The sequence below is a fragment of the Peromyscus eremicus genome, chromosome X, assembly GCF_949786415.1.
Source record: "Peromyscus eremicus chromosome X, PerEre_H2_v1, whole genome shotgun sequence".
NCBI lineage: Eukaryota > Metazoa > Chordata > Mammalia > Rodentia > Cricetidae > Peromyscus > Peromyscus eremicus.
Window position 1 is genome coordinate 103,543,303 of NC_081439.1, and position 22,712 is coordinate 103,566,014.

Here is a 22,712-nt window from a genome sequence, read left to right on the forward strand (position 1 = left end):
GCCCACAGAAGTCAGAAAAGGCTATCAGACTGCCTGGGACTGGAATTACAGACTGCTGTGAGCTACCATGTGGGTGCTGGGAATCAAACCCAGGTCCTGTGGGAGAGCAGCCAGTGATCTTAACCACTGAGCCATCTCTCCAACCTCAACATGGCCAGAATTTAATCCTGTGGAAATAGAATTTCAAGAGGCAGGATTTTATCAATGATATCAAATGTGCTCAACATTCAAGATCCATGATAACCACTAATAAAGCTGTATGTGACTCTGAAGAAGGTCATCATCCGACTTGACAAAGCAGTTTCAGTAGACAATGGGAGCAGAATAGAGGTTGAAGAACATAGGACTACAAGGTCTCCATCATTAGGCAGAACGAAAGAAGACTTAGAACAACAGTTGATGGAGAAGTCAGTGATTTGGGGCTGATTGGTCAGCCTGACAGGAAGAAGGCAACTTAGACTAAAGGCACACATTGGTGTACACACATTATATCTTTTCTGAGTGTATTGTTGTATTATTGAATATCTAGTAAAAAAAAATCAAGGAGGATTTGTGGAATTGAAATGATACGCATTATATGGCACTTGAAAGACCCAAAAGGCAAAGATAGACTTCATCAGACATGTCTCACAGGTAAAACAGTGAGCTCCCTTCATACGGAGAAGTTTGATCCACAGTCACCAAACCAATTAGCACATTAGTTTAATAGTTACACCCATAAAACATTACCCCCAATTCACAGTTCTAAAACAGAATACATTTATTATTATCCAGTTACAGATACAGATTTTGTCATATTAAAATCGAGGTGTTATCAGGACTGCATTCTGATCCAGATCTCATGAAAAGGAACTCATGTGAATGCCTTTTCTGACTTTTAGAGGGCCCTCCCATTCCTTGGCCCATGAACTCTTTCTGATTCCAAAGCTAGCAATGGAGAGTTAAGTCTTTCTCATAACCTAGCACTCTAATATGTACCCTTCTGTGCCTTTGTCTTTCACATTTGATTATATCAGGCTATACAGATAATCCAGGACAACCTCACTATTTTAGAATCAGATGATTAGCAACCTTAATTTTACCTACAGCTTTAATTTCCCTTTACTATTTAACTTCACTCACGGATTTGTGTGATTAAGATATGGACATATTTGGAAAGGACACAAGTTTGCCTACCACATAGGAGATAGAGATATGTCTATGGGTAGTGATATAATCTTCTCTGTGGTACATATTGCCAAAGTTATCAACATCGTCTTTTCAGACCCTACATTCAATGCCAGGAAGCAGAAAAAATATGGAGAAAAGTATATACTGCCTAAGATAGCACATGGAGTAGGTTCTCCTTTTCATACACTATGTGAATAGTCTATTATCTGGACCTTTCAGGGTATTTTTCATAGTCTACATGGTGCTATTATCAAATTTTTCTTTTTCCCTTTTGTTCCAACTGGCAAGTCAAAGTATAGGCATCTTAATTCCTGTTTGTGTGAGGACCTGCCCTGTGTGTGAGTTGTCAATGAACTAAGGAACAAAACCTTTCAAGTGAGTATGTCTGAGTATGTCTCTCTATATGTGAGACTGACCTTATCCCTAACATAACACACACACAATCACACAATCACACAATCACACACATCACATATCACAAACACACCACATACACACACATATTCATTTCACCAGACTAGGAATCCACTGTGAACTAATGGAACAGCTTTAGGTAAAATCACTAGTCTATATGATCTCTTCAAGTCTCTCCCAATGCTTCACTGATATGCTAGAATTCAATATACTCTGGTATTATGTAAAGAAGCTTCTCCTGATCCGGCTAGATCAGTTCCTTCATGGCTCTATTGTTCTGCTTTGTACTTGCTTCACATGTTAAGTCAGCAAGAGACTTCAGTTTCCTTTTTTCCACTTGATTCAAAAGAATATGAAAAGTGTTCTGTAAATGATCCACAATATTGTTATTTGGATATTTGAAATAATTGAGTTGTTTGACATTTTTAATTATGCTTTTTGGAATACGAGTGCTGTAATTAGATGCTATGTTGTACATTAATGGTACCTGTCCCAACCTTACAGATTTGGGGGACTCTAAATAAAAGTGTGACAGCTGGGTCCAGCCTTACTTGTCACTCTCCACTAAAGGGAACACAGCTGGAGTACTACAACACAGTCCCTAGGAAAACAAGAGATAGTCAGAAATAGCATCTTCAATGGGAAACATTTGGTTTTCGTAAGTGAGACAAGATAGAGACATGCATTCCTAAAAGAAAAATAACTAATCTTCATCACATTAAGAAGGTTCAGAGGCCACAGGTCAGAAGAGTATTTTACTGGCACACAGGCATTATAAAGGAAGAACAAGAGGCAGAGGATAATAGCACATTCTTGAGTCAAATTAGCAGGATTTCTTTTATAACACATTATTACCCAGGAACAAGAATGGGAAAGCACAGTAAAGAAATGGATTGGACAGGCAAAAGAGAAGACAGGTTGTACTACCTAGGCATGCAGTGTGAGACTAGGGGCAATGACTGCTGGGGACGGGGGGGGGGGGGCGGTGTAAAACAATGTGATAGAGTTAACAGAGCAAAGTACACTGAGGGAATAAAAGGTATATGAAATTAACATACTTCATGTTTTACTTGTTTATATCACTTGTTGGATTTTCCTGTCAATAATATATAAGATGTATGAGAACAGGATAGTTTTTCATACCTCTAAATGCCCATCTAGCTCATAGTAGAAACCCAATTAACATTTCTGAGTAAATTAAGAGCTAGTGTTAATGGAGTGTCTCTATTTATCCACACTAGATGCCTCTCATCACCTTACTCAGTTTAATTTTCACAACAGTGCTAACATAATCACTAGTACTATTTCAATTCTATAAAAAAGAAACAAGGTCAGAGGCACAGAAATAAGTAGTAAGTAACTTACCTAACAAGAGATAAATACAAGATTCACCATCTAGGCTTATAGTAGTTACTTTTCCCATTGCTATGAGAAAAACTTATGGCAAAAACAGCTGAAATAAGAGTTGATTTTGAATCACAGTTCAAGGATAAGTCCATCAAGGTAGAGAATTCATAGGGGCCAGGAGCATCAACTGGCTGATCACATTGCATCTGTAGTCAGAAAGCACAGAGAGATGAATGCTGCTGCTCTTTTTGGTTTAGCCTTTTTATTCAGTCCAGGAAACCAACCCATGAGATGGTGCTACTTGTGTTTAGGGTGGTTCTTTCCATCTCAATTAACAACCTAGAAACTCTCTGAAATGCACGTCTCCTAGGTGATTCTAGATTTTATCAAGGTCACAATCAATACTAACCATCACAACATTCTAACTTCCACACCTGGATAAGTCACAATGATCCTACCCAAGGCTCACAGATATTAACTAACCATTGGAACCAAGATCTGCCTGTCTTAAAAGATGGTGCCCTTATCTCTTTACTTATGCCTTTATAACATTGCCAAGATAAATTTCTCTTCCATCAGTATTTTACCAAGGATAGTCTTCTAAGATGTAAAAGAAGTGGGTATAGTTCACTAATGATTCAGCAAAGGAAACAAACATCCCATAAAACATCACAAGCACCAAAACTGTCACCAACCTTCCACTGGCTCTTATTGGTTCTAGGGGCTGGAAGGGACTGAGAAAGGTAGCTGGGATCCATCTATATCCCTTTGGCTGAGAGTTAAGAGTTGAGGGTAAATTACTTTCATGCTAGGCAAATCCTAATCCACACTGCCCTAGATAGCTCCAAAATAGGGATGCTGAGGACATGCTGATAAAGCAATTCTAAGAGCCTGATTCATAATTCATTGTGTGACCTTGTACAAGACACTTTTTTCTATCACAGTTTCTTTATGATAGGGAGTGTCAGACCAGTGGAAATCTCTTCAAACACATGAGCTCCATTTTGTCTCTTTTATATATTTGTCTCCCTATACAGGTATTGGACTTTTGCACATAAAATTTCATTTCAAGCAGGGCTGGTGGCATATGTATTTAATCCCAGCTCTCAGGAGTCAGAGGTAGACTGATCAATGTGAGTTTGAGGCTAGCCTGTTCTACATAGCAAATCCCAGAGAAACATGGTGACGCTCTATCTTCATTTCAAAGAAGGCTTCCAGGGAAACATTGTGAGACTCTCTCTTCATTTCAAAGAAGGGTTCCAATACCAACAACTATGCTTGAAAAAGCAACAAATAAGGAAACAGCTCATTAGATTCCTTTCAGCTCACTTTAGGAATCTAAAAACATACTTTCTGTTCAATTAAACTTCTGAGAATTTTATACATGAGTGTAGTATTTTCATCATTTCCACCCCCTCTCTCCCCTTCCAACTCCTCCAATGCCCCTCAACTCCCTTTCAAATTTATGACCTCCTCTTTCATATTGATGTTATATATTATATATAAATAAAGTACACTAATATGCTGTGGATATTGCTGTATGCTGTGAATGTGTTGCTCTGATTGATTGATAAATAAAACACTGATTGGCCAGTAGCCAGGCAGGAAGTATATTATAGGCAGGACAAAGAGAGAGGAGAATTTTGGGAACAGGAAGGCTGAGTCAGGAGTTGCTAGCTGCCGATGCCATGAGAAGTGAGATGTAAAAGTACAGGTAAGCCACAAGCCACATGGCAACTTATAGATTAATATAAATGGGTTAATTTAAGATATAAGAACTAGATAGCAAGAAGCCTGCCACAGCCATACAGTTTATAAGTAATATAAGTCTCTGTGTGTTTACTTGGGTCTGAGCAGCAGCAGGCCCCAGACTGGGGAAAACTCCAGCTACACTAATATTAATATTGGTATGCATACACATATACAATGTGTGTGTGTGTGTGTGTGTGTGTGTGTGTGTGTGTGTGTGTGTCTAAAATGGAGAATATTCTATTGATAAGTTCAATGTTCCATTCAGTTGTACTCTCTGCAGCCAAGGATGATTGGAAGAATTTGCTATGAGAGGCCCTGCCAAGTTCCCTGTGTTCCAGCTTCTTTCAGAAGCTGCTACAACTGTCCTCTTGTGCCAGCTCTCCCCACTGACCTTATGCTTTCTGAGCCTTCTATTTATGCTCTCTAAACTTATTGTAGTAGATGGAACAAAGGAAACGCTCTACAAGTGTCAGTATTTGCTGGGACTTTGCTTTACATGAAGACAGTAGAGGATATACTGAGGTTTTCTTAACACTTGTTGATATCCACCATCATGTGTCTATCTTTAGGACTTGGGAAGAGTTTGTCAGAACAAGTGAAATAGAAGAGACACATACAGCTAAAAAGTTATTAGTTATGTTACAGTTCTTGGATTGAGTGATGAGTTTCTGGATGCTTATTATACTCTAAATAAATAAGCAAATTCAATGAAGTATGAAAGCTTCGTAAATGACTCCCAAGTCTCAAAATAATAGATATGAGGAAAACAACACTTATTTTTCTATTAACCAGAATGTCATCACTATAATTTATTTTCATTTATTTGCCAAAAACAAACTATTCAGAATGGGGTTCTCCATGCTAAAATCATGTTACATCTCTTCAAAGCCTGTTTTATGTAGGGCCCCTCGGTCTTCCTTTCATGCTTTCTAGTTGGTATAGAGCTGACAACTATCAGTTATCCATGAATCATTTTGTTTGAAGGAGTATGATTGCTTGTTCAAGCCTTTTAGTACCATGACCATTAATAGGGGCAGCTTCTTTCTTGAATTATAAGTAAAAGAAGGATGCTCAGTTAGTTGAATTTGAATTTCATATAAATCACAAATAAACTTTACTGTATGAATTTGAAATATGTTTATACTAAAACTAATTTATTATGTATATTAAATGCAAATTTAATTGGACACCTATCTTTATTTGCTAAATATAAAAACCCTATCTCATACAAGTGAATACTTATTTAATGACACTGTTGGATTTGGGTTGCAAGGACTGTAAGTTTTAGAGTGCTCATTTCTCTACTTAGTAACTGAAGCATTTTTGGTCTCCATATTAGCAACTAAATAGTAAAGGTATCAATACTTCATGAGGTCCATGGATAAATTAAATGAGATTATAGTTGTACTCCTAAACACAGTGCCTAGCTAAGTTTTATTTATCACTCATTGATTACTATTTTAAATAACTGTTACTATTACTGCTATGTGTTTTTATCATTAGTATGGCTGTAAGCATTATTATTGGTCAGTATTTGACCTGACATCACAAGCCCTCCATTTACATGATTAAACACAGAATGGAATTTTCTTTAGTATTTCCCTCATGATAACCACAGATCTTTTTGTTTCTAAGTACTCCCTGTGGTCCTCATCTACTAGCTGCCATTCTTTAATTAAAATAAAGAACCCTTCTGTCCATATGTTTTGAGGCCATTTAGAATTCCTCAAATCAAAGGCAGTGGTCTACTGTGCTGGAGATGGTGCTAGAGATGGTGGAGTAAATGATAATCTTTGTAATGTCTCCCTCAAGCTAATGACTAATTAGTTGACTCAGTGAGTGACCCTAATCAACGGAGATTTAAATAGCATGTGTGGAAAGCAAGATATTACAGATATCAAGAACTTTATTTCTCATAATGTGAAGATATGGTTTAAACTGGTCTCTACTTGCCTACCCTCCTACTTTCAATGTTTCCTTTCCTTATGTTGTTTAATGATGTTACTATTTCTCTTCTCAGGGAGGATCCCAGGCCCTATAATTCTCTTCTCTAACCCACTCATTCCCATCACCACTTATCCTTCTGCTTTCCCACTCATCTCAACAACTAATTGGACATATTAATTTGTTTCACCATGATAATGGCTTTAATGATTCTACTTAATCCCTCTCCCAAGCCACAGACTTTTCTAACACCATGAAATGAAAGAAATGAGCCTACCACTGGAATCTATGGTTTCATAGCAGATAAGGGAGACCAGGCAGGACCTCTTAAATCACATTGCATTATGCCTGTTATGTCTGCTTCGCATGAATGGAAGGGAGCAGTGGTGCAGATAATCTAAAGATCATTTCCACTTGGTTTGGAAATGCACCACACAGTGTTGTTGTAGCTGATTTGCTTTGCTAATTATGTTCTACTGAAGCTAATATTGAAATTGGTTCACATTTTTTAAGCTCCTCTGGGCTAGAAGAGAGAAGAGGCAGTGGCATGGCCCACTTTGAAATCAAGGAAAACTGACAATGATGAGAGGGCCCTGAAATTTTTCTATGTAGGCTAATGAGTCCACCAGATAAATGGAATAGGATCAAAGTAGAACTTGGCCAATTATACCTGGACAGAATAAGCTGCCAACTGCCTCCTGTGGTTAAATGGCCACTGAAAGGTCAGTCATTCCCACAGCCTGTCCACAATCTAAAATCCTCTAAATTAGTACTCTACATGAAGGGTCTTTGTCATAATACAACTGCGGTTATAGTACCATATAACAGCAAGAATAACACCTTTCGAGGTAGACACATAGCGGTTAGTCTGACTCAATCTGCATCCACTGTGTTGACCTAGGAAGATAAGAACTGAAGGGGTGGAAAGGCAAGTGTGCCTTTATAGTGGCATGACCACACTTAGGAGCCACTGGGCAACCACTGTGGGAAGATAAAAGCTTGAAGTGCCTTGGAGGTGATCAAGGAGACTTGTAAAGAATAAGACAACTGTCACTTCCTCCTTTTCTGAGTTTCTTGGCCACTGTAGACACAGATAATATGTAACTATCGCCAATAAACATTTCTCTTTCTTAATTATTTTCCTGCAGGGCAACTGGACTATTAGAGGACTCTATATATTTCTCTAGAGTCTTGGCTTCTTATTTTTGGTTTGTTGTTGTTTGTTTGTTTGCTTGCTTGCTTTGGGACATGGGTACTTTAGAGATTAATTGTGCACTGGCTTTCTAACCTTACAAGCTGCCACAGGGGACAACTGACCTATTGACATGTATTCCTTTCGTTCTCATTGCAGTCTGCTCCCAGTTCTCCAGAGGGGTGTATGCTATCTTTGGATTCTATGACCAGATGTCAATGAACACCCTGACCTCCTTCTGTGGGGCCCTGCACACATCCTTTGTCACACCTAGCTTTCCCACTGATGCAGATGTGCAGTTTGTCATCCAGATGCGCCCAGCCTTGAAAGGGGCCATTCTGAGTCTTCTGGGCTACTACAAGTGGGAGAAGTTTGTATACCTCTATGACACAGAACGAGGTAAGAAGAAATATCTAGTTTCCTCTATGGGTATTCATGTGATAGTGATTTTCAAACATCATCACACATGTACCCCTTTCTTCCAGTAAAGTTTAATTCTCCTTTAAATTTGTTTTCAGTATTCAAAATAAATCAAACATTGAAAATTAAATCAGTGGTAATTTTAGAATCTAATTTTCCAAGTCATATACATATGTCCTCACTAAAACGTGACTTCGGATACACCCTTTAATATTATTTTTGTAAAAGAACTCATCCAGATTAACTTTATATATGTAAAATAAAGCATAAAATACTATCAAATGAAGTTTTGATCCAAAAAATAAAAACTTCCACGTACTACTATGCATGTACATGTGTGATCTACTGTGCCACATTGTATATGGAAGCCCAATCTGTAAGGTTTCAGAAAATGTATCTTGTGAGACTATGATGATTGCCCTTTCAAGATATACTAATTAATATGTTGAAACGTACACATCGTAATACAACTAAATGTACCCCCAAATCAAGTTGGTTTTGGTGTTTCCCTCAATGAAACTGAGAGCCCTTATTATTATTATGACATTCCATCAATGTTCTTAAATCAGTAATTTGCCTGTAGACTAAATATGGATGGTTCTCTCTGACTCTATGGTTTCAGATTCAGGGAAGGAAGAAACAAATGAAAGGCCTGTCTTCCTGGTCCTCAGGGTAGCTAAAGCAGAGCTCTTTTTGATCAACATAATTGGAAATGCTGGTTTGCTCCTGAGAAACAAGAGTATTATTCATGTTCCCCTTAGTTAGAGGGGTTGAAATTCACTAATCAGGATCAGGGTCGAAGAGTTCTAACCCAAGATCTGATATGAGCTAGCTTTCGGATCTTGATCAAGTCTCTGGTGCTCTCTTGACCTTGGTCCTCTCACCTAAAGCGTGTCTCTTTTTTTTTTTTCTCTAAAACTCTGAGTCTGTGATTTTTTTTATGGCATACCAGACACAAGAAACTTTGTATCTTGGAACTAATTGAACTTAGATTTTACCAGTGAGTTAATCTAATGATTCTGTAAGCTACTATCTACCCTTAATGGTGTATTCTACCTCCAAGACTGATTCATATAAAATATAGTTCCAATAAGGGTGAGCAAAAAAGCAAAAATATCATTCATGTGACGACTAATGCTATAGTAGATTCTGATTGTTTTAAAGATTGTAAAAAGGTAGCATTCCAGAAAAGTGATTTTCAGACGACTCCTTAGAGTAAATAGGTCTCTACAGTAGGATTTCTTGAGGAAGGGAAAAGAGAAGCAGCACAAAGCCTCAACTCTAAACAACGAGCTACCAAGTAGTCAGCCCTGAGATCATATACATACAAATCACGTTACATGGCCTGAGCAGGTTGTGTTTATGTATTTGGGAATATTCTTATGTATGTGACAAACAATGAAAGAGATACAGACCATGAATTTGAGAGACATCAGTGGGTAAGGGTGAATGAGGGGCTGGGGGCAGAGAAGGGAAGAAGGGAAATAATGTAATTACAGATTCAAAACCAAAAATTATTACATATATTTTAAAAGAACAAGGACAAGGGACAGAGTAAGGAGTTATGTGTGTTCAGCAGTGCCTTGATTCACTAGGGTAACAAGATTGTTTAAACGTTTAAAATTTCTAATTCACAATGTACTCTATTTTAATGTATTTCCTTCCATTCAAAACACTGAGAGTGATTTAGTTAATTTCCATATATTGCATTTAATGCAATATGGAGCATTGTTGTTTTCAGAACTGAAGACTGAAAATCAGCAGCTTCTCTCCTGAAACTCTTGTTTTAAATTAGAGATCATTTCTGTTAATGCTATAACTTCAGTCATTCCAAAGAAGATGCATTGCATGCATTCTCTCATCAACATCTATAAACAATCTCTGCTCATTAGATCTCTACTGTGAAAAAGAAAGCTTATGCCATCTAAGTCTGCTTCTTATCCTTCCTTTAATCCTTAAACCATCTCATTAAATAGTTTGAGCAATTCTATGGTCTGACAGCCAAAACAAACCTTTCTGATTGATATAAATCCATGTTTATCTCCTCTTTAGCTATTTACCAGGTGGGACTAATCTATTATGTTTTTGAGAAATACATTGCATAAACTTTAACATTAATGTCCATTTTGGAAACTCTTCTCAAAACATTGTACCAAAAACTATCCAAAAATTTTAATAACTTTCTATTACCCACATGGGAAAAAACAGTATGCTTCTGCCTCAGCCAATTAAAAGTCCTGTTCTCCTGATGCAACCTTATAAGGGTCCTGTAGGTAGTTCCTATTTGTCACTATTGTCAGAGTGTGCCAGACCCATGCCTCTGCTTTGTCAACTTCACTTATTCTGCTACTGCCTGAAATACTCCTATATCTTGATTATGAAAATTGTTTCAGTTTTTCTAACCCCATAGCAAACTGTACCTCCTTCCTTATTCATTTAATAATTATTAAGCTTACAATGTTAAACAAGACATTTATGATTCCTACTGACATAAAGCTTACCTTCTAGAGAGACAGAAAAAAAATTAAGTAAATAATACACTATTATTGTACATTTAGATAGTGTTCAATGAAAGAAGCAAAGATTATAATGCTTGGACCTAATTTATAAAGGGTGTTCAGTGATAGCCTTATCGAGGATGGGCATTATAATCTGGCAACTAACAAACTGAAGGACATAACCTAATGTGGAAATAGTCAGTGCAAAAAACCTGTAGAAACTAATGAAACACCAGTGTGTATAAAAATTAGTGAGAAGAAGACGGTTGGGAAGATAGAGAAGAGCCATATTTTAGTCATGGAGTATGACCAGGAATCATGGTAAGGAGAGTGGTTCTACAGGGGGAAGGTATTACAAGATTCTAAGCTGAGGGGTCAAATGACTTAATTTAAGCTTCTATAGTTAATAGAGTGGTAAACGAAGGAAAATTAGTAGAAAAAAGACATTGTGGTCATTGTAGTCTTGCAGGTCAGAATGATGACAACCTGAACACGGCTGGAGGTAGAGAAAAGTATAAGGAGTAAAAATGGTGATGCTGTTTACTGAACCGGTTTTGAGGAGCAGGAATTTTGCCTACCTCCAAACACCCAGAGAACCCTTTTGTCCACACCATTCACTTAGAACTTAACATAATGGCCTCTGCGTTGTTACTTCATTTGGTCTGATATACACTACCTCAACCCCTTATCTCCAATGTGATACTAAACAGCTCTTTAAATAATTCAGTAACATATTTGTTCTGTTTGTTTTTTTAATCTAAAAAAGTTGCTTTTTTATGATTAAGAAATTTTTTATTCATTTTCCATACCAAACACAGATCCCCTCTTCCCTCCTCCCACCTCTCCAGCCTACCCCCCCATTCCTCCATGCCCTCTTACAAGAAGGTAAGGTCTCCCAAGGGGAGTCAGCTTCAATGATCATCTATTGGTTCAGTAATAAAATGATGGGGAGATATTATAGCATCAAATAGAATTTTATAATACTTGAAATTACACTAGATGTGGAAGACAAAGAGATACAGACGGATCCCTGATAATTACTTTCAAATAAGCTAAATATACAATGTTGTAACTGTTCTGGTTAGGTCCAGAGATAAATAAGAAGCCAAAGAATGGGTTAAACTTCAGAGGTCATTTGAAATATATGTTGCACAAGCATGACCATTTTTCTCTGGTGTTATCAAACACTGAATGAATTTGAGGGATACACTGGCTCTGCTTTGATTTCTGTCTGCAGAGGAAGATCTGATTCAGAATTTGCAAGTCACTGCTTCACGTAGTTAATAAAATGTCACCTTGCTTCATTAACACCAAGTTAGAAAATATGCATTTGGTTCTATATACATAAAAGGTCAGTTCTTAGGAAAATTATGAGGTTGACTAAGTATGTCACCTACCCTCTCTATAACCTTTCCTTTTATTGACTTCTCTGTCCCTTGTTTACCTAGTGCTCCTCACTGTACATCTCTATGCCTGCCCTCCCTGCTAGAATCAAAACTACATCTCTGCCTACCCTTCCTCCACACCTTCACAAATCTTCATGTCCTGTATTTTGTTGCCCTTGATTAATAGTCTTTCTCTGCTAATGACAACACCTCAGCTCACCAATTTATTCATGCCAATTTATATGGTTACTAATGACTTAGTGTATTCAGGAGAAAACAAATTTCTATTCAGGCAAGGAACTTCTGTAGAAATAAAACCTTAATCCAACGATGCCTCACTTTTTATTATTATCACTTTTAATTGGCACATACTAGTTATGCATATTTATGAGAGACAATGTGATATTTTGATGCATGTATACATTGCGTAGTGATCAAAATTGGGGTAATTAGCATATGGGTCACCTCATCTATTTATCATTTCTTTACAGCGAACACACTCACAAAACTCCCTTGTAGTTATTTTTGAAACATACAGAATGCTGTTAACTGTATTAATGTTTCGGGGCAACAGAACACTCACTCCTTCTTTCTAATTGTAACTGTTTACCCACTGACCAACCTCTATCCAACTCTTTTCCCTGTCTCTGGTAACCACTATTCTATTCTCTGCTTGTATAAATCAACTTTAATCCCGAGCTCTCAGGCACCAAAAATCCAATTTGGGAGGTTGCTCACATATACACATTCCTATACAGAAAATTCTAAAACCATTCCAAGAAAATGGCCACTTCTTCCAGTTATTACACATATTTTTGGGTGCAAGTGTTCTAAGTAATAACACAATCTCCTCCACGATAGTGACACATCTGAGAACTGAAGGCACAGAGTACCGGAGGCCTCTTCTTAGCTTCAATGGGCAGAACACACGGAGATGAAAGAATCTGGCCCAGCTGTGACTGTGGACTTAGATAATGAGATAATCGTCTAGGTGCCCTTTGAGACAACTAGTGCCAACCCTCTTCCCAGCGTTCAATAAACTCCTGCTGTCTCCTGTTCTGAATCTGAAACTCCTTACTCAATTCCCAAGTAACTCTGTGAAAGTCAACAGCCTTTTACGAGACATTGTTATCTTATTTTAAAGGTTGTGGCGGGAACTGGGCAAGCTATAACAATTATTCTGTTGGTCAACATGCAATTATTGAGCTTTCTGTAGCATCAGGTTGCCCTAGCTCACTTGCAGGATTTTAAAGAAGCCGAGTTAGTCTCTGCCTCTGAGGAATTGACAATCCTACTGTGGAAACTGATTTGTTTCATGTCTCCAGGAAAAAAAAAAATTAAAACGAACTGTTGCTGTCCCTACTAGTGATATTTGCATTCATTACAGCATGGGCTTTGGCAAAATAATAAAGATTCTCAGACAGCTAAGATGCTGGGGAAGTTTTCGAAGATCCCTGAGGTCTTGAGTAGTAAAGAGATTCCTAAGACAAGGAGAAAGAGGCCTTTCCTCAGAGGATTATGAATGTTTTCAGTGTGGTTGAGTTTGAATTCTCCTGAGATGAGCAGAGCTTCCTTTTCTCACACCTTTATGCATGCTGTCATGCACACTATTTACATGGCTTAAGTCCGTAACGCTGTTTTGCCAAATAAGGTACACAATCTTTCCTTTCACTGTCTTCTATTCCTTCTCTCTCTCTCTCTCTCTCTCTCTCTCTCTCTCTCTCTCTCTCTCTCTCTCTCTCTCTCTCTCTCTCTCTCTCTCTCTCTCTCTCTCTCTGTTTTTGTCTCCCCGCTCCCTGGCCCCCGCCGCCCCCCCGCCCCGGAGCTGAGGACCGAACCCAGGCAGCGCTCTACCACTGAGCTAAATCCCCAACCCCAAATACAAATCTGATTGTCCCATTATGCTTCCTACAGTCTAGATTTTACAGACTGGATCTTTTGGGACAATTTTTTTGTTTTTGTTTTTTGAGACAGGGTTTCTCTACGTAGTTTTGGTGCCTGTCCTGGATCTCACTCTGTAGACCAGGCTGGCCTTGAACTCACATAGATTTGCCTGGCTCTGCCTCCGGAGTGCTGGGATTAAAGGTGTGCGCCACCACCGCCCCGACCCTTCTCTCTCTCTCAGCACACAGACACACACACACACACACACACACACACACACACACACACACAGAGAGAGAGAGAGAGAGAGAGAGAGAGAGAGAGAGAGAGAAACAAATCAGTAATTCTCATATAATACATGTGAGAGAATGCATGCTAGGCAAGCTTCTACCACTAAGGTCTATGCCTAGATCTCTAAAATTTTTGTTTAGAAAATGTCACTTTAAGTTGCCCAGACTGACTTTGAATTCACTTTGTAGCTCAGATAGACATGCACTTATGCTGGGGTATATCATATTTTTAAAATAAGAGCATCTGCCATTTCTTGACTTTGACAGTGTGTCCAGCATCATGGCCTCCTCCCAGTAACTGTTGAATAAAGGCTTGTTCACACCACCAAAAAGGGGGGGGTGCTGGAGAGATGGCTCAGAGGTTAAGAGCACTGCTTGCTCTTCCAAAGGTATATCATATTTTTAAAATAAGAGCATCTGCCATTTCTTAAGTACTTAATATATACTAGGTCTTGAGTTTATAGATTATCACATTTCATCATAGTAACGTCTATACATCTCTACAACTGAGGGAACCAAGGGGAAAAAAACCCTTTCAAATAATGGTTCTTAGAGTTATATACAACATCAAAGTAATAAAACCACATATCACCCTAGATCTACCATACTCCACAGACTATGTGCTTTTCTCTGGCTGACATACTGCTTCTCACTGTCTTAACATTTAAAAACACCAGTTGCCTTTTCCTTCTTGTTTCCTGCAGCAGTTCTTGAAAGGACATGGCACTTTGCTCCTCTCTACTTCAGTTGTATCTGTGTAGATGCAATCCAGTTCTCAATTTACTTCTCACAGCGTGGTACTCACAAATAAATACAATATCTTTTGTTGTTGTTATTTTAGTTTTGTTTTTGTTTTTGAGACAGGATTTCTCTGTGTAGCCTGGGATGTCCTGGAACTCGCTCTATAGACCAGGATGGCCTCAAACTCACCTGTCTCTGCCTCCCGGGTGCTGGGATTAAAGGCACGCACCCACCACCAGTTAGCTTAAATATTGTATCTTATGGCACCAGAATATCATGGATCAAGGTAGACAGGAGGCGAAAGACCCAAGTTAAAGAACAGAGGAGTCAAAAAGGTGAGAGCAGAGAAAGGACAAAGTTCTGGATGCAGGCAGAATGCAGGTTTTGAATGGACTGCTGTGATGCCTGGATCTAAAGCAAAGAGAATTCATACACTCATCTCTGTGGCTAAGACAGATTCTAGACCTCAGAAAGACATGAACCTGAAACTTCATACTGCTAAGGAGCTATGTCTGGTTGTGGCAAAAAGCAAGGAATGACCAATGGTTGGGTGACTATCAAAGGTTGCCTCAATTTTCCAGCCATCCTGTGAGTAGCAGGTGTCTCCATCAAAACAAATCTTGTTTTTTGTTTTGTCTCATCTTTTTCTCATCCACTTCAAGATCTAGTGAAAGGATGCTCAAAGGTAATAGATGGCTCCAATTCTAGTCATGTCCATTTGTCTTCTGGGAAAAGTGAAGGCAAGAGAGTTTTTATTGAAATTCAAGTTCCTTTTTTATATCGGAATAAATTAGGAAGGCCCAGAGAGTACATTAGCCTGTGAGAGACAGATACTAAATTCCCCTGTTTGAGCAGCAGTAATTGGGGTTGACAGGACCTAAGACAGTTGGTAGTTTCTACAGGCTGCTTAATCTATTGTGATGAGTCTTCAACTATGAGAGCATCTTGAGAGCCTGTACAGTAATACTAGTGAATGAATATTTGGACTGGATTGTGAATAAAAGACTGTACATATGTCTATAATGAGGGTTTCATTGAAAATGAAAATACTGAAACTGTCATATTTTTAATACTTCGATTTGCACATCCTTGACTGCTTTGGGGCATAAAAAGAGAAAGTGCCGAGCAATTTGTTGTCAGCTCTTGAAATAAATTATCATTTAAACACTTCCTCTCCACAAAGGTTATTAGCTTAGTAGCTCCTTCATTCCTGGGGTTGGACTATCTGTAGGGGAAGAATTAAAAAAAATCACAAGACATTAAAGTATCCTTTCAAAAGCTGAATATTAGTTACTGTGGAAATTGTTCTCTTAGTAGCTTAACATATTTTTGCTGTAGCTCTCCAATGCTGCAGATTAGACTGCCGCAACTATTAATAAATACTGTCATATTTTACAGCTGTCATGCAAAGCTGAAAAAAGGCTTCGCTGTGATTAGATCCTGTTTACTGTAATATTTCCAGCTCCAACTCAGAAAGGCAGTTTTCCTATAAAGGTATTTCCATAAGTAGAATATTTCTCCATCAAATGACATGACTAATTTTAATATATCGTTAACTCCTTGGTGGCAGTAAATTTGAGGTTGAATTGATTTCACAGCCAGAGGTACATTCATCTCCGAAGACACATTAAACCAAAATGTCAACTTTTCTCTCTTGGGTTGTCCTTCATATGCAGAGATGGTACTCCTGTCACAAGATGTGCATTGAGTCTCCCCTCCCTCTTAAAGGAAACGTCTACACTATACTATTCGCCTGCCTTTGCTCTTCCTTTCCTGTGACCAACTGCATTGTTTACAAGATGGCTAGTCAGGATTAAAAGTAGGAATTCCTTCGATAGACTAGCTAGAAATTGTGCTTCCTTCCCCAGAATGTCATCATTGGAGAATAAGAAATAAATCTTTCATCCCACCACCACCAGCAGCAGCCTCAGCTGTTTGGAACTGTATTCACATCTTTGGGAAAAGGAAGTGACAGCTGGCAGAGTTGTTTTTTGCTCTGACCTTCCATTGCTTCGTTGGGTTCCTTGAGGAATTAACCTTCAATAGCTGAATATCTAATTCTTAATGAATGAATGTTCTTTAGACCATTAGGGGCTAGCTGCAATTTGCTACAATTTCTGGATTTGAGCCTGAGAGGTTCTTGAAAATGAGACAGATTGTGTAGTAATCCTGCAACTGTGACTTTGAGGTTTGTCTCTTGGAGCCCTGTAGACATCAATTCAAGTGGGGGCACAGTATGGGAATTACAGAAGACAATGTATATAAAGTCTTTAGTACCAAGCTGAACAGAATAACATGTTCAATGAATTTTAGCTCTTGTGATTTTATTATAGTTTCAAAACTTTCCTCTCATTGGAGAAATAAGGTTTGGCCCCTTAGGGGATATATGGCAGTACATAGACACATTTTAGTAGTGGGAAGAAGCCAGGAATATTGTTACACATCCTGTAATGTACAAGACAGCATTCACTCTCCCAGCGTGGAGTTATTTGTTACAAAATGTTTGTGATGAGAAGGCAGTACTGAGTCAAAGGACTGGTTGCAGGAACTCTTCGAGAGACTGACTGTGAACCAACATAACATTAATTGAGAGTTTCATTGTGCCTACGTTGGTGTTAACAACAATGTTCAAAATGGGGTAATCTTTGAGTAGGAATAGTTTACATCATGATAAGAGAGGTGGATTAAGAGTAATGCACACAAAACAACAATGAGTATGAAATAGCATAAGGCAAGAGCTATATTGTGTGGTATGGATTCAAGTTCCAAGGGAGACCAAACAAGACAGAGTTCCTGATGGGTAGGCTAGAGTCATCAGGGAAGGCTCCATGGAAAAAGATATGTCTCTGAGCCCACAATGGAACTGCTTCACCTAGCGATGATTCACCTTCGTTGTTAATGCCAAGCTGGCCTCTAGAACCAAAACAACATGGCATTCCCATCAACACTCTCCAACATAAGAGATTAGGACAAGACACACAATTAAAAAAAATGAAAAAGGAGCACTGTTCCTTTTGCAAAATGGAAAGCAATTACAGGGCTGTGGAAAATAGGCAGTAAACAAAGAAAGGGAGGGCAATACTGGCAAAATTCCATTTTCTCAACTAATGCTCTAGCAAAAGTGCAATTTGCAGCAAAATCAACAGAGCTCTCTCCCCTTGTCTTGCAGTCAAACATGTTGTTTGGTATCAGCATGGCTACACAGGATGCCTCAACTGAAAAAAATTTACAAAAGCAAGGCAGACAGAGTATGAAGTGCCAAGGAGGTTGGGGGGATGAATATGAGCTGCCAAGACAATTGCGGGGCAGTGGGGGGCATTTACATGGAGCATAGCCTGTCCACTCTGCAAATTCTCTGTGGAGCACCTTAGTTCATGGAAGAAGAGGGACTCAAATAGACTACTTTACTTCCCCGTTTTCCTGGATTCATTCCAATCAATAAGTTGCCAGTGTCAGCTGCTGTCCTGCTTTGTCGACTCCACAAACAAGCTGATGAATTCTCTGGTGCTAACTGCCTCAGCGGGCTTTCTCGGCAGTAGAAGAGAGGCTAATTAAGATCATGTCAGGCAAGGAGGCTGACAGGTTATGTTCATGGGCCACACTGAGCTTTTAGAAGGTGTTTCAACTTCACTGCAGGCAGGCAGCACTTGGCTAGGCACTGATTTCAGAGTAGGCCTCCAGTTATTTCCACATGTTCTTGCATTAACAGGCCTCTGTTTTGTTAAGGATTTACATCCTTCTCCTTGGGGTAATTAGGTGCCAGTGTGTTTGCTTTCAATTGCATTACTCTGGCTCTCTTTCATTTGAATTTTTAATATGCTTGTAAACAAAGACAACAATTAATAGTCAGGTCATTTCCCCCTAGTAAATCATGGGTTCATGTGCTGTGTCTTACCGACATACAGCATATAGAGGTGAGCTTAGGACAAATAAAGGAAACTCTACTTCTCACAGAAGGTAGAAAATGGGAAAAGCATATGGAACTCATTATACCAAGTGGTAGATTAGACTGAAAATATAAATAGCTTCCCCTCCCCCAAACAAAGGTTTAGATAGCTTCATGGATGATAGATCTACAGTGAGTTATTACGAGCAGGAGAGATTTTTGGAGGCTTCTCTGAACTGAGGATGTCACAAATTACATAGCAGATTTTTTGAGGCCATATTTACCTTCTCATAGACATACAGTCACATGGAATACTGGCATTCTGTCCCCTAAGATTTAAAGATTTAAAACATCTAAGAGGTATGAAAGGAAGCTCAGAAATAGATGCAAGTTATCCAGGAACATTCTGTCTCCTCTCAGATAATCAGAGTCTCTAACCACTGTCAAAGGTAAACACAGCTGGACACCTGACAGTTCAGAACAGATTTTTGTCAGTAACATACTATTTCAATAAGGAAAGAGTTCAGCATAAACTGAACTCATCTTCAATTTGTATAAAAGAGAAAAAGTGAGCAAATAGAACCAGCTGAAAAGTTACAAATAACCAGAAAGCTTGGTCCATGGGAAACTCATGCAGTTTTGATAAGTGGTACTCTCTGAAGTCAGGCTCCTACCTTCCGTTAGATACTGGAATACACAGGCATTATATTTAGATATTGACTAGAACAAACAATAAATTCATTTTTTAGCCTTCAGTTCCTTGATCGGCATTTTAAAATGGGCTATGATCAACCTAGGAATGTGGCCTTGAGTCTTTAGAGATTATGTCAGAGTTTTGTTCAAGTTCTACTAGGCCAAGCTTGAGATCCCCTCAAATAGAGGTCACACAGTAGTCTGTCAAGAGGTTAATAAGGACAGAATCTTTGTCACCACACACCAAGAACACCCTGTTATAAGAGGTGAGTGGTCAGCCGGGCAGTGGTGGCGCACACCTTTAATCCCAGCACTTGGGAGGCAGAGGCAGGCGGATCTTTGTGAGTTTGAGGCCAGCCTGGTCCCCAAAGCGAGTTCCAGGAAAGGTGCAAAGCTACATAGAGAAACCCTGTCTCAACAAAACAAAACAAAACAAAACAAAACAAAAAGAGGTGAGTGGTCTAGTTAATGGCATCGAAAGAATGGATCATCAAACCAGAACTCTGGTTCTAAACCCATCTCTGTCACCAAATAGCTGTGAGCAAACTCAAGTCACCTGGCCTTTTTAGCCTCCAGTTTCCTCATCTGTAAAATGAGGGATGCAGTCTGTCATCCTGCAATTAAAATAGTCCATCAGTGCACTACTGGGGTTATATAAGTGAATGAAACAGAGTGCCTCTTCAGAATAAGCTCACGGTTTAGAAAGACATCCTAGATATGTAAATCAACAAAATCTAGCATGAATGTTAAGTGCTGTAAAATCCTGGGAGCTACTATAGCACTTCCATGTATAATGAAACTAGAATTGCCTTTCAAATGACTACTCTTACTGGGAGTTGAATATTCAAATATCTACATCGACTTCTTTAACTAGCCAGACATTACTCAGAGCATCCACATGTTTCCATTTTGATAATCCCTTAGTGACCAGCCTTTAGCCTTTCAATGTCTGTTGAGACAGAGAAGAAGAGGAAACAATGCCTAGTTGATAGAATGGGATATCTTATTAGATCTCAAAATTCTTCCAGGTAAATTTCCATACCAGTGAGTACCATAAGGCACTTGTAACATGTTTTCTTCTGACCATGTTTGCTGGGTTTCTCAACAGTGGCCTTCCTACCATGCAAAGCCTGTTCTGCCAGCACCCTCCCACATCGTCAAACATGCTCCCATGGTCATTTTCAATCTCTAGGTTTCTTAAGAATGAAAGAAGTACCTCTTACTAAAAATTATATGACAACTTCTATAATTAAAGGTAAAGAAGCTTTGTTTCTTGAATATTCCCAGTTTCTTTAAAGATTCAAAATGCTTCACTAGGCAGAACTTTACAGAGGCTCTAACCCATTCCCAATTCTGGATCTCTACATTTAATTTCCCCTTGACCATTTACTTTGATGCCCTATCTAGACTTCTTCTTCTCCAGAAAACTCTTCTGCTCCATGTACTTTTCCAGAAATCTCATCTTTGAATCTTTTAGATTTATTTTATGTGTATAAGTGTTTTGGCTGCATGTATATATGTGCACCGTGTGTGTGTGTGTGTGTGTGTGTGTGTGTGTGTGTGTGTGTGTGTGTGATGTCTGAGGAGGTCAGAGAAAGTATCAGATCCCTTGGGACTGGAGTTATGGGTGATTGTGAGCCACCATGTAGGTGTTAGGACTCAAACAGGGTCCTCTTAAAGAATAAGTGCTCTTAATTACCGAATCATCTTCTACATCCATGAAACCTCTTCTTTGAACTTTCCCCTATCATCTCTCACATTCCACTACCATAAACTCCTCTATACTAGTACTCTATAATTGTGAATGTTTCAATATGCCACATGGAAGATATTCATTACAGCTTTCATTTTTTGCATGTAGTGTTTTTCTTTCTGTGATTTAGATCCCTCACTCAGTTTCCCTCCAAAATACACACACACACACACACACACACACATACACACACACACACACACACACACACATGCACACGCACACCTATCCACATAAAAATCTGGAGAAATGTCTTATCCCTCAAAGTCCTGCTCAAATGTGTTTCCATAAGCCTAGGTTTCTGCCTACTGCCCTCTGCCCTCCTAGTTCTTTGTCTAGACTTCTAATTCAGCATTAAGTAGAAAATGGTATTATTATTTGTTTACATATTTGTTTTCTGAACAATACTGCTAACTTATTGAAGATGAAGTTGCTGTCTTATTCATCTCTGCAAGCACTGTATTAAGTGATAAATAAAACATAGTGACTGATTGTTAGTATTAAGCAAATGAATGAGTGAATGAAAGAACTTTAGCTGAAAACAAAATGTAGAATCACATAGGCTTTGAAGACATAATGAAGAACATGGACATGTGTTTACTATGCAGTTTTGAGTAGAACATGTTCTCAGATCATGCATTAGATAGTTATCTACTCCTGTGTACTAGCCTAATATGATTTTTGAGTCCTCTTGTGACCCAACCTCTGTACCAAATATACCACTTCCCTAGCCCAAACAACTGAGAAGCAATACAGATATTTGAATGCTAGCAACCTTAGTTAGAGACTCTAGGTAATGGGCAGATTTTCAAGACTCCAAATGGTCCCTGAACCTCAATCAATACAAAGGCCATTATTATTGAGGACTCTCACGGGCTAGGATGTAGCTGTTGCACTATTTCATGCAAACCACATGAATTCTCCAAAGATGAGAATAGAATGACATTAATCTCCACATATCCAACTATAAAATCAAAGAAAGAAAATTACATCAAAATCTCTGTATAGGTAATGCTACAAACACAAAAAATGGTGTGAGCCAATATAGTCAGTTCATGGTTATCCAGGTAAGAGGCAAGCCAGGCCTTGACAATCTAAAGGGCATTTATGTCAGAATAAAAGAGTGTCTTATAGAAACAGATTTTCTTTTTTTATTCTAACCTAGTTAGGCTTGCCTGAGTATAGAAAATAAGGAAGATATTCCAGGGAAAGGGACTTTTAGGATGTCATTTTGATTATAAGTTCCCCACAGGAATTAACAGGACTCTATAGGATATAAAATCGTGGTCTATGAAACCAGAATTATTAGTTAGGAGAGGTGGAGACAAAAATGAGGTAGTATC

At 38.6% G+C, this 22,712-nt stretch overlaps 1 protein-coding gene across 1 annotated transcript in view; it reads left to right on the forward strand.

Annotated features, from left to right (window-relative positions):
* Gria3 (glutamate ionotropic receptor AMPA type subunit 3) overlaps positions 1–22,712 on the forward strand; it is a 234,378-nt gene that overhangs the window by 64,855 nt on the left and 146,811 nt on the right. The window contains exons 3-4 of the mRNA XM_059251542.1: positions 7,979–8,218; positions 16,459–16,486. Coding sequence (XP_059107525.1) covers positions 7,979–8,218; positions 16,459–16,486 — 268 coding nt within the window. The remainder of the gene's footprint in view (positions 1–7,978; positions 8,219–16,458; positions 16,487–22,712) is intronic.